The sequence below is a fragment of the Fusarium tjaetaba genome, assembly GCF_013396195.1.
Source record: "Fusarium tjaetaba strain NRRL 66243 chromosome Unknown NRRL66243_c0000086, whole genome shotgun sequence".
NCBI lineage: Eukaryota > Fungi > Ascomycota > Sordariomycetes > Hypocreales > Nectriaceae > Fusarium > Fusarium tjaetaba.
In genome coordinates, this window is record NW_023501282.1 from 297146 (window position 1) to 311127 (window position 13982).

The 13982-nt window shown below is 50.7% G+C and overlaps 5 protein-coding genes across 5 annotated transcripts; 3 read left to right on the top strand and 2 right to left on the bottom strand.

Moving 5' to 3' along the window:
- Window positions 1-2486: 2486 nt before the first annotated feature.
- On the top strand, window positions 2487-3692 carry FTJAE_4492 (uncharacterized protein; the record flags this gene model as incomplete). Its single annotated transcript, XM_037350902.1, has 3 exons — window positions 2487-2680; window positions 2789-3385; window positions 3440-3692. 3 exons carry the CDS (start codon window positions 2487-2489, stop codon window positions 3690-3692), a joined length of 1044 nt encoding a protein of 347 aa, XP_037208457.1.
- A 1395-nt stretch (window positions 3693-5087) lies between these two features.
- Window positions 5088-6997, bottom strand: FTJAE_4493 (uncharacterized protein; the record flags this gene model as incomplete). Its single annotated transcript, XM_037350903.1, has 2 exons — window positions 5088-6682; window positions 6733-6997. 2 exons carry the CDS (start codon window positions 6995-6997, stop codon window positions 5088-5090), a joined length of 1860 nt encoding a protein of 619 aa, XP_037208458.1.
- A 1026-nt stretch (window positions 6998-8023) lies between these two features.
- On the top strand, window positions 8024-9019 carry FTJAE_4494 (DNA repair Nse1; the record flags this gene model as incomplete). Its single annotated transcript, XM_037350904.1, has 1 exon — window positions 8024-9019. One exon carries the CDS (start codon window positions 8024-8026, stop codon window positions 9017-9019), a length of 996 nt encoding a protein of 331 aa, XP_037208459.1.
- A 697-nt stretch (window positions 9020-9716) lies between these two features.
- Window positions 9717-11063, top strand: FTJAE_4495 (RING-like domain protein; the record flags this gene model as incomplete). The annotated part of the gene is made up of 2 exons (XM_037350905.1): window positions 9717-10743; window positions 10792-11063. The coding sequence occupies 2 exons, from the start codon at window positions 9717-9719 to the stop codon at window positions 11061-11063; spliced, it is 1299 nt and encodes a 432-aa protein (XP_037208460.1).
- A 277-nt stretch (window positions 11064-11340) lies between these two features.
- FTJAE_4496 (histone-lysine n-methyltransferase) lies at window positions 11341-13041 on the bottom strand (the record flags this gene model as incomplete). Its single annotated transcript, XM_037350906.1, has 2 exons — window positions 11341-12553; window positions 12602-13041. The coding sequence occupies 2 exons, from the start codon at window positions 13039-13041 to the stop codon at window positions 11341-11343; spliced, it is 1653 nt and encodes a 550-aa protein (XP_037208461.1).
- Between the last annotated feature and the right edge of the window lie 941 nt (window positions 13042-13982).

Genomic DNA, 13982 nt, shown 5'->3' on the forward strand with positions numbered 1-13982 from the left:
CTTTTCAAGCCAGGGCGGGCGGGGTGTGTTGAATTGATGGATGATCTGACTGCCCTGGGGTTACCCTGAGCCCTGGAGTTTTTGGTGGATTTTGGTCCCGCTAGTGTTCCACTACCAAATTCAAGGAACGGTAAATTGTCGGAGATGGACTTTTGGACAGTGCAACCCAGGTTCCTGCTATTCGGGACTGCTCCGGACATGGGCTACTGGCCAATCATGCGAGTTTGTGGCTCCATGACTCTCTAGTGCATACCTAGTCTTGGGTTCATGAATCTTGTAGCAGTCGTGTTTCTGTTTATGCTAATTAGGTACCATTAGAAGGGCGATAATGCCTTCAACCTCTGATGTTCACCACTGAAATGTGAGACTGTTGTCTCTAGAACCATAAACCCCCTCTTTTTTGGGTATCAAGGCATTCTACAACCAGGTTCGCGGATGCCTCATGGATAAACGGTTTTCATGTGTGTGCGCCTTTACACAGGAATGCTGTGACACGCTTCATCTGCATGAGGCTTAAACTCAAGGCCCAGGTCATGGCTTACGTTTCACAGACATCTGCATCATGGACCAAGTGCCGTGTTGACAATATCTCATCAGATGGGCTCACGACTGGATTGCAGCGCGGCCGCCACCAAATTCATGAGGTCAAGACGTGAGGAACGGGCGCGTGGAGATAACGTGGGCTAAAGCAGCTATCCCATCTGCCCCAAAACTGCTGTATATTTCTCGCCAGGAATCCTGTCTGCGTGCGACTTTAAATGTTGCAGCAATTGCCTGATCATGATAATCCATTCCAGCTTTGCTGATGTGTGGATGGGGCATCGTATCGCCTCGTGCAACGCAACGCAATCAACAGCGTTCTACTGGCAGGTTGACAACCGGGCCAACAATTCAGGTTCTCAATGTGGCAGCTGGTGGCCGCTGAAATGCTACCACAGTTCACAGTGCCGCAGTCTTGCCACCATCCGGCTGCTCCAGCTGGCCGCATCAGAGGCCATGGCATAGGCCAGAAGCTGGTTGTGAACCACTGGGCCACAATTTCAGTGAACCGACCAGCTGGAATAGGGAAATACCACGGAGGTTGGACCTCGTTTGGAGGAGCAATACTGTGCTTACTGTGCTGGATCATGTACCCGCAGGGGGTGTGATTCAGGTTAGATCCCCTGTGAGTATCCATCGTTCACACCACAATCTTTGCCTCTGGCGGCAGAGTATGAGCCTCTCTCAGAAGGTAGAGCAAAAGGACCTGACCTGTTGCGCATTGCAGCGCCTAGCATGACACCTTTCCCTTCCCGTCCCCAGACCTCGAGCTACTGCGGTGTACAGTAGTGATGCGTGGCCAGTGGCATGTCCTGTCGTGTCTTGGATTGTCTCCTGAAGAGGTCAGGTCTCCAAGGTCCGTCCTTGAACTAAGGCCTAGGCCTCCCGGTTGCCAGCGGCCGACTGCTCACGTCCCTCCCCATCCGCCGTGTCGGGACTGACTGGCTGGCTGGCTGGCTGACTGTCTGTCTGTCTGTCGGTGTCTTTTGTTGGATAGAACGGATGGCCCATGAACGAATACTGTACATACGCGCATACGAACTGCACTTGTCTATGCCACCACTCACAACGTTCACCCCGTTCATGGTACAGACGCATCGTTGTCGTCCCCCACAGGCCCTTCTTCCCGTGCTGGGGTTCCTGGTTCCATGTTCCATGAATGCAACGAACTCGTACGAATTCCTAATTGGGTTGGGTGCCCTTGATTCACCCTTGTTGCACTGGGCAGGCCTTCCATTCGCTGTCTCTGCCTTCTGCAGCATTAGCATTGGTTTTGTAGCGCCGGGCCGCTAGACTGGGTCCACTAATACCACCAGGCTGGCTCGATGTGCACTGTAGAGTTGAGTGTAGCGCCATCCACGAGGTCCCGTCCAAGTTAGCAACCGCCAGACTAGGTAAGTATAGTTCGCCTGCCCTCGCCCATCATCCTTCGACCAACTTTCTACTCTACTCTACTCTACTCTACTCGGTCCTCTCTCTCCCTCCTCCCTCCTCCTTCTCACAGAGTCAACAGCTTTGTTCCAGCCATTCCCATATCGTACCGCCTTGATCATCGTCGCAGATCCACTGCGTCATGAGAGGCTGATAAACTCTTGACCCTCCTCACTCAGCTCGACATACGAATTGGTCTGTCCTGACTAATTAGCTCGACGTCTCTTTAACGGGGACTGTCGCTATCTATCGGAGGATACATTATCGTCCCTTGAGCGCCACTACTTTCGGTCCCGCCGATTGCACAAACACCATCGTCTCTACTGGACTACCTCACGACTCATAGCAAACCCTGTTATCCAATTTTTACTCATCATATTTGCCTCACAATATAGACCACTGTATAGAGGGGACGATAAATTATCTCGTATCAAATCTCACTCAAAACTATTTCAGTCACTCAAAGCAACAAGCATCAAAGAACTCTCAGACTCTGTCATCACAAACTATCAAACATGAGTTCTCCTTCCCAGGCCGGGCCCTCGTCCCGTAGAGAAGAGAAGAAAGAGAAGGGATTCAGCAAGCTTCTTACACGCACTAAAACCTTCCTCAAGAGAGAGGGCTCCTCATCTGCTTCTAAGCGTCAGTCGACTCTCTCGACTACCAAGCCTGCCGCTCCAGCCAAGGCTGAGGAGACTGCCCAGACGAGGTACGATTTTCCTGGTGAACTTTCCTCGGATGGAAACGTCTCGATGGAATGTTGCTATTTCTTGACTACACCAGTTCATGTGCATGCAGTAGCTAACGAGTTTTACAGTCAACCTCCTGCTCCGGAGAACAAGAAATTGGAAGCCAAGGCTAAATATGAAGGCTTGGAGGGTGTCTCCAAACTCACTAGGAGCCAATTGATCGAAGAGCGTGCTAAGAAGCTTGGTGAGCGCTATGGACTCGATATCAACGTTTCCGAACTTCAGACCAGATCGCCCGACGACACCGTTCTCCGCATTGACAAGCCGATCCGTATGCGCGTACGACGAACCTGCCACAAGTGCAACTCTCCCTTTTCTTCTGCCAAGGAGTGCCCCAACTGCCAGCATGCCCGCTGCACCAAGTGCACACGTTACCCTCCCAAACGAAGCGAAGCCGAGATTATCGCCAGCCGTGAGCGACGTGCCGCTATCATCAAAGCCAACAAGGAGAACGCTCCCATTATCCCCGACTACTCTTACGCCTTTGACGAGAAGAAGATCGTCCTTACTCGACCCAGCAAGACAGGTGGTCAGGACCTGGTCCACAAGAAGCCTCGTCAACGCGTGCGAAGGACCTGTCATGAATGCTCGACTCTGTTTATCTCTGGTAATAAAACTTGCGAGAAGTGTGGCCACATTCGCTGCACTGACTGTCCTCGAGATCCGTACGTTCACTCACCTTACAGTAACTGTCAGAGTCTTGGCTAACGAGATAACAGCCCCAAGAAGGAAAAGTATCCATATGGTTATCCTGGAGATGAATTCGGCCCAAGTAGTGTGCCACACTATGAGTGTAAGGAGTGCAAGACGATATTCCCAACCGGTGCTGAAAATGGAACCAAATGCACAAAATGTGGTTCGGAGAAAACAGAGGACTCGCCCCGTGTCAAACCCCGCAAAGTCGAACCTGAACCAGACCCGGAGATATTGAAGAGGCTACAGGAGCGACTTGAGAATCTAAAAGTGGCATAACTTGCATACACTATGAGACTCTGGAGCTGGAGAGTCGGGGGCGAAGGGGGGATGCTATTTCCTTTATCATTTTACACAACCACACACGACGACGACATTCAAGCTGCGAGAGCGACGGGCGACGGGCGAAGAACATACCAACCATCTCATGTCATGAGTCAAAAATTCGATGACTGTCGACCCCCATCCGCAGTTCATTTTCCTTCTACTTGGCCACACGTTGCACAGTTCATCCGCTCTTTTTATCATGGGTTCAAAAGAGTATTCGAAACGAAGCCTGTTTGTTTTTCACGACATAGAGACGGCAATTCATATCAGCCGGCGCATACAACATCACGTTCCCGATCATTCCATTCAAGCGTGCCTCCATGATTTTGCATTACCAGCCATCAGTCATTTGCAGGCATTTACAAATGGGGAGTTATGATTCAGGAGAGCCAGATGATGTAGAGGGGACAGGTGGGGATATACGGGTTGATTTGTCGAGAGGTGTTGAAAAGGGGTGGTTTGTGTCTTGACAAACAAAATTCGAATGTACCTTGCGGGCCGTGACAAATCAAGGATGGATACCGCAACGAGTGTGCCACACATTGTCAATGTATTTGGCGAAAGCGAAGAAGCGGTGTTTTTTTTTTCATTCTCTCAGTAAACACAATTCTGTTTGGCGAGCGATGCCTACGCACGCTCTGCATCAATGAGGAAGACGTCAATCCTTCATACCTAACACCAATACCGTTTGACGAACACAAGTGATAGACATTCCATGTATGCCTCTCATTCGCTCTGATCAGGATGTGGCATCATATCCATGCCATTATCCTCACCTAGTTCATCCTAGAACCCCAGCAATGCAGGAAACACGTGAGTCTTGCCTCAACATCGCCATCATACTGGTACATACGTGATGTCCCTACCCCAACAGTGTCCATGATTCATCCAACCCAACTTGCTCTATGCAGGTGTTGTAATGCTTGCAGTATACGTAAGTGGTGCTTGTGTTGGGCAAGATGCAAGAGTTGTGCCATGGTCCAGTGCTTTTTGTGTAGCGGTGTGTGTCGCACAGGCGCTGCATAGCGGTGGCGCTGATACCGTGAGGAGAAACAGGTGCATTCGGCTCATCGGGAGGACGTGAAAGTGAGTGTGAGGCATATAGGCGTTAAGGGAGAGCTAGAGACAAGGGATGATGGGGGGCGTTCTTCCGGGGGCTGTCTTGGGTAGTGGTTCTAGAATATGTCTGAGATGTTACTGGGAGGGCTATGATGGTTCAGGTGCCCTTGCATGCCTCTATTAAATGCTCGAAATACTATCTAACAACTTCACGATCACTCCGTGTTGTCCACTCCCTCGGCACATGTGATCCCATGCCGTATATGGGCAGAGTGTCTCTAACATGCCTCACTCCAGAGGCTGGTCTCCTTCCTTGATGAACGGCTCAAGACTGATCCTAGCTGTATGGGTCACCGAAGCACCAAGGGTGTCAAGCCGGTTGATCTTTCGACCAAGATACCTACCCACACCATCCATTCGGTTGTTGAGATGGGCATGCTGTTCATCCACTGTACGTTGAATAATTGAGTTTTGGAATTCGTTCTGGTTGAGGATGGGCATGAGACGGTGCGTGGGGTAAAATCGACCTCTAATCGACTGTTCCTTGAACACGGCGTTCTCTTTGATCAGTGCGTAGCGCCAGCGCTGTGCCCCGACCGAATGGCGCCACTGGCTCTCATTTCGCAACGCAACGGGAAGGTGTTCATCCCGGACAATGTTTGGCTGGTCTTCAGATACGAGCTGGTAGATGTGGCCGACGAAAAAGACGGCGCCTGGGAAGTCCGAGGTGGTGAATATGCGCCGGAGACCCAGGACGCACAGCTCGGCCGGGACGTTCAGCTCAGTCGGGATTGATCTGAGCCGTATTGCGTCGCCAATCTCGATGCGCTCAGCCCCAAAGAAGCAACCCCAGTACGCAACTCTCTTGAAGTTCGGCTCTTCGGACATTTTGGACCACAGGGAGTACGAGTAGTCAATCTTCACAGCTGCCATCTTAGAAGCGTCGAGTGCAATCATCTCTCGACGGTTCCCGTCTGCAGTGCTCTGGAAGAGAGCCTCCCATGAAACACCATCGTATTCCTTGTCCTTCAATTCGGGGAGGTTGACAGGTGGTACGGTGAAGGCATAAAAGGGTCGCATTTCTCCCTCTGTTTTGTTCACATTGTTTTGTTGGACGATGCCATGACCGATGGGCATGACCTCATGATGGCTGGCAGTGGATGAAGCAATAACTCCAAGGCGCCATGCATTGCCGTTTAGATACCAGACCAGTTCTCCTGACCTGAACAGCACAGGTGATTTTAGTGACCACTGCAGCTGTGGGGGCTGTGCTTGAGTAAGAGGTGGAACTTGCTGTTGAATCTGCTGCTGTGCTTGAGACTGGGTTTGTTGAATTTGAGGTGGTTGCTGCTGCTGAATTGGTTGTTGCTGATTTGGGGGTTGAGATTGAGGCTGGGGTTGGAGCGGCTGCTCCTGTGGCCGAACCGGGGGCCGGTGTTGAATATGCTGTTGTACTGGGGCTGAAGTTGCAGGGACCGGTGTCGGTACTGGTGAGTTCTGTGCTGTAGTAGCTGGAGTAGACTGTGTTGACTGTGATCGTGATGCAACTTGGTTCGGCTTCTGAGGTGCATGTCCAGGCATTGGAGGGAGTGGAACGGGCGTGACCTTGGGTGGGATCTTATCGATTTTGATAGGTTCATGCGTGATAATCAACGCGTCGTCAGCACCCATACCCCCTTTGATTGAGTTGAACCCGTTGCAGTGCGCACAGCAACAGTCTCGGTAGTCCATCGATGTTGAGAGTAACCATATCAGATGTACTGCAAATTCCTGCGGGCTCTTGAAAAGCTTCACCTTGATAGGATACCCCGAAACCCAGAGATGTTTGGATTTCTCGTATAGCCAGTAACCTCGCGGGAAGTTAACTAGCCACGGATTCCCCTCTGCACGTCGTTAGATATCTGAGAGGGATGAGGCAGAGGAGCCAGCTTACCATCGGGGTTTGGACACAACTCTTGCTTCAGCAGGATCCCGAGTTTGACTTTCCACTCTGTAAATCTTGGGTCGTCTTCGGCTAATCGAATCATTTGAGGTTTGGTCCTTGGTGTTTTCTCAGCCGCAGACGCATCCTTTGTCTTCTTGCTGGTAGTCGTGGCGGATGGTGGTGCTGTGACTGGCCAGTATCCGGGCCCGGTGTCTGAGCCATCACTTCTTGCCACCCGTACAACATCGAATTCTTTCAATTCCGACGGGTTCATTGTCATTCTTGGATCAAGAGCCTATTTGCGTCTGGCACTTGCTCGATGTTTTCCAGGTTCAGGATCCCCCTCCAGGAAACTATGATGGGGCACGTAGACGCGTTGTTTCTTCCTTCAGCGATTAAGGGGCGTTATATGTCTAATGAGTCTTCGGGTATTTGTTGAATTCGCGTGTTTGTTGTCGAGATGTAGGTCATTGATGGTCATACGCTCTGATGAATTGCTCAACACGAGGAGTAGCTGTTGGAATAACACTGGCCTGGGCGCGTGATCCTTCATCCGCTTAGCCGAGTGTTACTGGTAATTTTCATGTCCCGGAAAGTTACGTCCCAATCTTTGCGCTCTGCACCTTGATCACGGAAAAGGGTTACTATAACTCATATGAAGCTCAAAGCTCTCGAGAGTTCTTTCAATTGGTAAACGAGCTGAGTCAGCATAAATCATTGAGCCACCCTACACTGACTGACTGAATGAACAAAGGAAAATCGTGCAACAAGGAACGTAGTAAGGCACCTGGTAGTCATTTACGCCATTTTATGTCGAAGTTTGACATGGAATATCATGCCATTTCTACCTCTCGGAAAGACCTTTACTGTCCTTCTGTGTGTTCTGGTTGTGTTTTGACGTGTCAATCGAGGAATACCCTAAGATACACATCAAGCCTCAATATTAACTCTATGCTGGCCATCACTATGAGTTCATGGAATATGCCCATACATTTAAGAGGTTGCAAATAATTCTCAAGCTAAATGAAACAAAGAAGATAACTGAGCGGCACCTATAAAGTGATACAAGTATGAAAGGTGAGCTGGCTTGAATGAGCCACCACAGCCACAGATGCTTGGCTCGTGCACTCAATCAAGCCTCGAGATCTCTGAACGCGTTAAACGCGTCTTCTTTTCCCCTCCAAGAAATTCATTTCTGGGGCTTTCGTTCTAGGTATTTACACCTCATCGATTTTGAGAACAAATTATCAATCTACAGTGCTTGGCCTCGAGGGCGAATATCGTCAGGCTACAACCAAGCATGAATAACCATGAATTCAACCATGGGGATAGAGCCTTTCTCCAGGCCATCTTAGCTCGAGGAACGATTACTTTCGAAGAAGCCCGTCCTATTCTTGCTGCGATATTCAATGCCAACCGCAGGCACAGCGGAGATGAGGAGGGAGACGAAGTCCGAACAGATCAAATCACCGAAGAACACTTTCAAGAGGCCATGGACAAAGCTTCAGAAGCAGCATCACTTTTTGACTACGAAGTCCGAAGTACTTTTCACCAAGTTACAAAGAGACGGATATGGGCTTTGGTCAATACCACGTCCGATCCGCAGACGCAACTCGCTACCATATACAGCCACGAAGAAATCTCGTTTATTAAACGTGTTCTGGACGCTATGTTTCAAAAGTTCAACACCCCTCGCATGGAAGTCATGGCTATTACCGAGATGCAGGCCATCAAACTGGCACGGCCGAACCGAAGAGAAAGCCAGATCGACGTGGAAACCCAGACGCAAACAACTGCAGACAAAGGACTCAAGCATAGTGAAGTGGAGGCTGTACTTGCAAATTTGGTTGATGGAGGGTGGTTCGAGAAGAGTAGCGAGGGGTTCTATACATTGTCACCCCGAGCGTTGCTGGAATTGCGGCCCTGGCTAGTCGAAAGCTACAACGACCCAGAACTTGAGCCAGGCGACTGGCAGCGAATCAAGTTTTGTGAAGCATGCAAGGATCCAGTCACAATCGGTCTGAGATGCGCAGAGGTGGATTGTAACTTCCGGCTACATGAGGTATGTGAAGAGGCTTTCTGGCGAAGTAGGCGAGACAGAAACTGCCCACGATGCTCTACCGAATGGTCAAGTCATAAGTTCACAGGCGAGAGAGCGGTCACTTCGACGGATGCTTTCCAACGGGGACGGCGGAAGAATGGGAGCGGCTGGCAACGTAGCACACTTGCTGATGAGGTTATTCGTGACGAAGGAGGGGCAGATGAGGCCGAAGACGAGGACGTTGACGACACCTGATCGAGGTGTATACACCGTTGTACCTACTTTTATTTCTTCATCATTAACCATAGAATTTCAAGATACCCACGGTCAATCAACATGAATTGGCATTGCTAAGTACCTGCTTATGCTGCACCCCCGGGGAGAAGAAAACCCTAGATATTGACAAAAGATGCCAGAATGAACTGATCAACGAGCCCCCCAAGCGTATACCAACTAACCTGAAAGCCTTCGTCACTGGGGAAGTTTTATTCCTTCCCCCAGGCTGTTGAGCTCGCCTACTGCTAGACAAGGCCAGCTGAAGTCGACTTAAGCCCCCGATCTCCACCCACCCACGTTTTGGAAGCCATTTGACCAATAATTTTCGTATTCGTATCATGGTACGGCAGTTGATTGTCGATCATCAAATCACGTAGCCTTAAAACATATTTACGTGGGGGAGCCTAGGCTCTGACCCTGGACTCTGGCTGGGCTGCCGTCATGACATCACATGTGATGTGGCGGTGCGCTCTCGATTCGCGTAGATCGTTCGTCACCCAAGACAAGACAAAGGCGAATTTCCAAGCGCGCGCCAACACCTAAACCGCCATCCCTCGTTTTCCTTTGAGCTGGGCGGCCTCTTGTTCCAGACTAGAATAGTTAAATAGCTGAATCCCCATCTGTCGCATCTGCGAACAAGCCATACCCCCCCGAATACATACCACAAAACTCCAAAATGTTGGAATACCTGACCTACAAAAAGATCAAGAAGAACAGAGCGGAGAAGGCGGCTGCTGCTGAGGAGACTGCGAAGAAGACCGAAGCTGGATCTTCGGTAGACCCATCCTACGGACATGTACCGGATTTCATCAACGATGCACCTCGTGCATCGGATCATCAACACAGGCGGCGAAGTACGCAGCACAGCATCAGCTCCAATACTCCTCCTCTGAGCCCAGTCCTCGACCGTGACGATGAGGCATGGCTGCAAAGTATCCTGGAAGACGATGGCCCAGCTCCGCCTTTGCCGCCACGCATCAACACCCCTCAAATCGACCTCTCGTCCGCATCTGAGAGTGAGATAGAGGCGGTAAAGGCCTTACAAGAGCCCAAGAGTAAACAGGACAAGAAGAAGGAAAAGAAGGAAAAAGAGAAGGAGAAGCACGACAAACAGCCAAACCGTCTAACGGCCTTATTCACGAGACACAAGAAACCACAGGATGGTCTGAAGCCAGAAGATAACGTCGCGCTACCGGAAGCCGAGCGTGAGGAGCAGGACCTTGGTAACGTTCTCGACCGCCTGAACCTCCAAGCAAAGAACAACAAGATCGTCTCTCTTTCCAACGAGTCATCCGAGCTCCTGTCCCGTTTCACACAAGTATTCAAGGATCTAGCCAACGGCGTGCCGACAGCATACGGCGACCTCGCAAGCCTAGTTGAAGATCGCGATGGTGCCATCAATCGCGGGTTCGAAAAACTGCCCTCATCTCTCAAAAAGCTTGTCACCCAGCTTCCAGATAAGCTTACATCCTCCCTGGCGCCCGAGCTCTTGGCGGCGGCAGCAGAAAGCCAGGGTCTCAAGGCGAATACTGAAAAGGGCGTTAAGGATGCCGCTATCGACCTCCTCAAGCCATCGAATTTGACCGATCTAGTCACGAAGCCAGGGGCTGTTGTTGGTATGCTCAAGGCTATCGTCAACGCATTGAAGGTGCGGTGGCCTGCATTCATCGGTACAAATGTTATATGGAGCGTTGCTTTATTCTGTAAGTATCGCTTCCCAAGCTGTTCATGTATTTGCTAACCCTGAATAGTATTAATGTTTGTACTTTGGTATTGTCACAAGAGAGGCCGCGAGGTGCGGCTGGAGCGTGAGAAATCTGCAGCTGAGACACCTATTGATGGTAGCGATCGTATCGAAGAGCTTCCAGATGACCCTCTTCTTCCGGGGCCAGAGGCAGCGGCGGCGAGTCGTAATGCCGACCGGGCAATACTTGGAGATCCTGTTTCCCCGTTGTCTGAGCCATCCCCGATTCCTGCTGTAGTCGAGCCAGTCTCGCCAGAGGAACCGGTTCGTCGTCGTTGAGACAATGCCTGGACAGGACTTCCGTCTGTAAGCAGGTTGATATATGGTGACGAGCAGTATTTACGACAAGGTTTATGACGCAATGAGAATGGAGCCTCGGGGCAGTGCGATACCAGCTTTTCCTATTGATGGACATGGCATGAACAATAAACTTGATTTCTGCATTTTCACAGTGGGTATCTTTTGTAGGTTGAAATGAACATATCTTCTCGAGGCTTTCGTAGCTCAGCTATCCAGCATCATTTGGATAGAAAGAGACAACATATTTTGCGATGCTTCAATCGTCTTGAACCACTTCCTTGATCTCTTCTCGCCCAGGGGCCATGGCGACAGCTTCACTCTTGGCGCTCACGCCTTGGCGATCTGTTGCCCCACCCCCATCTTTGGACCAGAAGTCCACCTCATCAATGATGTCCCAGACAATATCCTCTGCAATTTGGTCAGAATAACGCTCGCTCACAGGGTGCACCCTGTTCAGGCGAGAGTTGCCGGACCAGACCTTATCGGGTTTATTTTCGATCTCAGCTGGGGGAGGATACCAAAAGTCGGGGCCGAAATTTACCTCCACAGCGCCTCCATGGAAGACACTTACGGCAGGGTAGTATCCGAGCATGCCGTCATCAAGGCCTTCGCGACCGCCAGCTTGGCCTTGAGGACGTGAAGCTGGTGGAAGGAAGCCAAGGAGATTCTCGAACGGAGTTCCCATTAAAACCCCATTCTTGTACACGCGGATGCAAGAATTGGGAAGCGTGCGGAGACTTGGAAGAGGGTGATTAGGACCAGGTTCTTCTGAAGAGCCACCACCAGCCCCTGCCGGGTTCATAAGATCTTCCAATTCTTTGGCGGGGGAGTATTCGCTCTTCTCGAAATAAGTATGCGATTTGAAGCGTATGGGATAGCGATCGCGAACAATGTTATGGCCTTCAGCGGTGGCCGCAGGTTCCTCGTCGGTCTGATCAACAACTGGATTATACTGCCCAGACATGACCTTGCGGTGCAATTGTTCTGATGGAAGTTGAATCTCGAGGCCGATGATATCCCCCTCTCGAATGCCTTCTCCCGCAGGAAAGAATTCCTTAGGACGGGACATATGTACTTTTTCTCCCGCGACATCACGGAGGCCATAACTGTAAGCATCGAACCCCACAGGCGCATCAAGTGAAGCTTCTCGTCTTGCCCAGCCTACGCGGACATGCTTGCCTCCTTCCGGCTTGGACTCTCCATCTTTTGGTGGTCGAACTCCTTGTGTGATTTTGCACTCCCAGTACCATCTGCCCTCCCTGACAGCCACGTTGGCCCTTGCCATGCGAAATCCTTTTTCGGTTGTGACGTGACGAGCCGACTTATCAAAATAAACATGCCCTGCTGAGTCCTCGAAGCTCAAGTGGGGACCATATGGCTCTGGTTCTGTGCTTCGGTAGTAGATCATGGACGGAAAGAGAGGATCGGCGATGCAGGGAGTGTAGCGGAAGCTCTTCTTATTGGAGACACTTTGACAGTTAGCTTGAAGGTATTCATCAGATATAGTCTTGGCTTACTGGTCCGATGTTTCAAAGAATTCGACCGTTTGGCCGTCAGGGGCAGTAACCTCGTGGTGTGCCGTCAAGACAGGACCTCGAGGAGGGTTGAAGTTGGACAGCTTAGGCTGCCCCAAGTTGTATCGTAATGGGCTCGACTCGCTCTGTTTCTTCTGTGGCTTCGACTTTGGTTTTGGATCAGGTGTCGCACGGACACTATCGCTTCCTTTGGCCTCGCGTTTCTTTAGAGTATCCTTCTTTGCTCGCGCAGACTTGGATCTGGAATTCTGAGCAGCATCTTCAGGTGCCAAAGAGTCGGGTGGCCTGACTTCGGGGTTCAGTGGCGAGGGAACGACAGGACTGTGACGGCCTTCCTCAAGGGGGCGCTTTTGAGGAACCGAGGATAAAGGAAGAGTGGGTGTTGGCTCTCTCTTGGGAGAGCTCCCGAGGTCGGAAGCCATCACCAAAGGGAATGATTAAGGCGTTGGTGATATTGCATAGAAGTAGATAAAATTATAGAATTGATGCCGAGTGACACGAGACGATTCTAAGTGATGCGGCTACGCGGCGTGACAACCAGCTCCTAGATGCTGATCGTTCTTGGGAACAAAGCTCCTAGCCAAAGGCACTGATCGATAAGGAAGGGTGAGATAAGATAAGATAAAAACGAGAAGTGACCTCAAGCCTCGGCTGATAAGAATCGAATGGAGAGAACAAAAAAGAGGGCCCGATCTCGGCCTAGCGCGTACTGGATCTGAGTCGGTCAGGGCACCAGGACGGCGATCCCCTGCGCAAAAATCCGACCAGCAGCGCCAAGGAACGAACTTAACGAAGAGGAATTTCTCCGTATTAGCTGAACCAATCAGAGACAACTTAATGTAATCCAACGCATTTCAGGGGCGAAATAACAAAGTTGACAGAGCCGCGGTGAGGAAGAGGGGCCTACTAGAGCGTCCTAATTTAAGGGCCTTTCGCTTGGTTCCTCCACTGTGACGACAGTGACACGCTGGGAAGGGTCCCGTCCTTTCTGCAGGTTTTCTGGCGTGACGAGATCTGGAGAGTTTGGGAGACAGTTCTGGTTTGTGAGGCATACCTTAGTACCTACATAGATCTCTCACGTGAAAAATACGAACAGTGCTCAGCATCAAATGATATCCATGCAGTCGGAAACGGCACCTTTGGTTCAAGAGCTAAGAAAGACACTAGAAACGAGATGAGAGTGTCTAGATCAAGTCGGTTGTTTTAACCCCAACCCACCAGCGGCCGTCGTTCCATGCTGGGGCCGACTCCCCGTGAAATCGCATCATGTGTCTGTTGAGTCTCGTCTTGCTTCTGGTTTTGTTTTTTGCCTTTGCACGTCACTCCCCTCCAACCTAAGGACGAATTAGACCTGACTGCCACT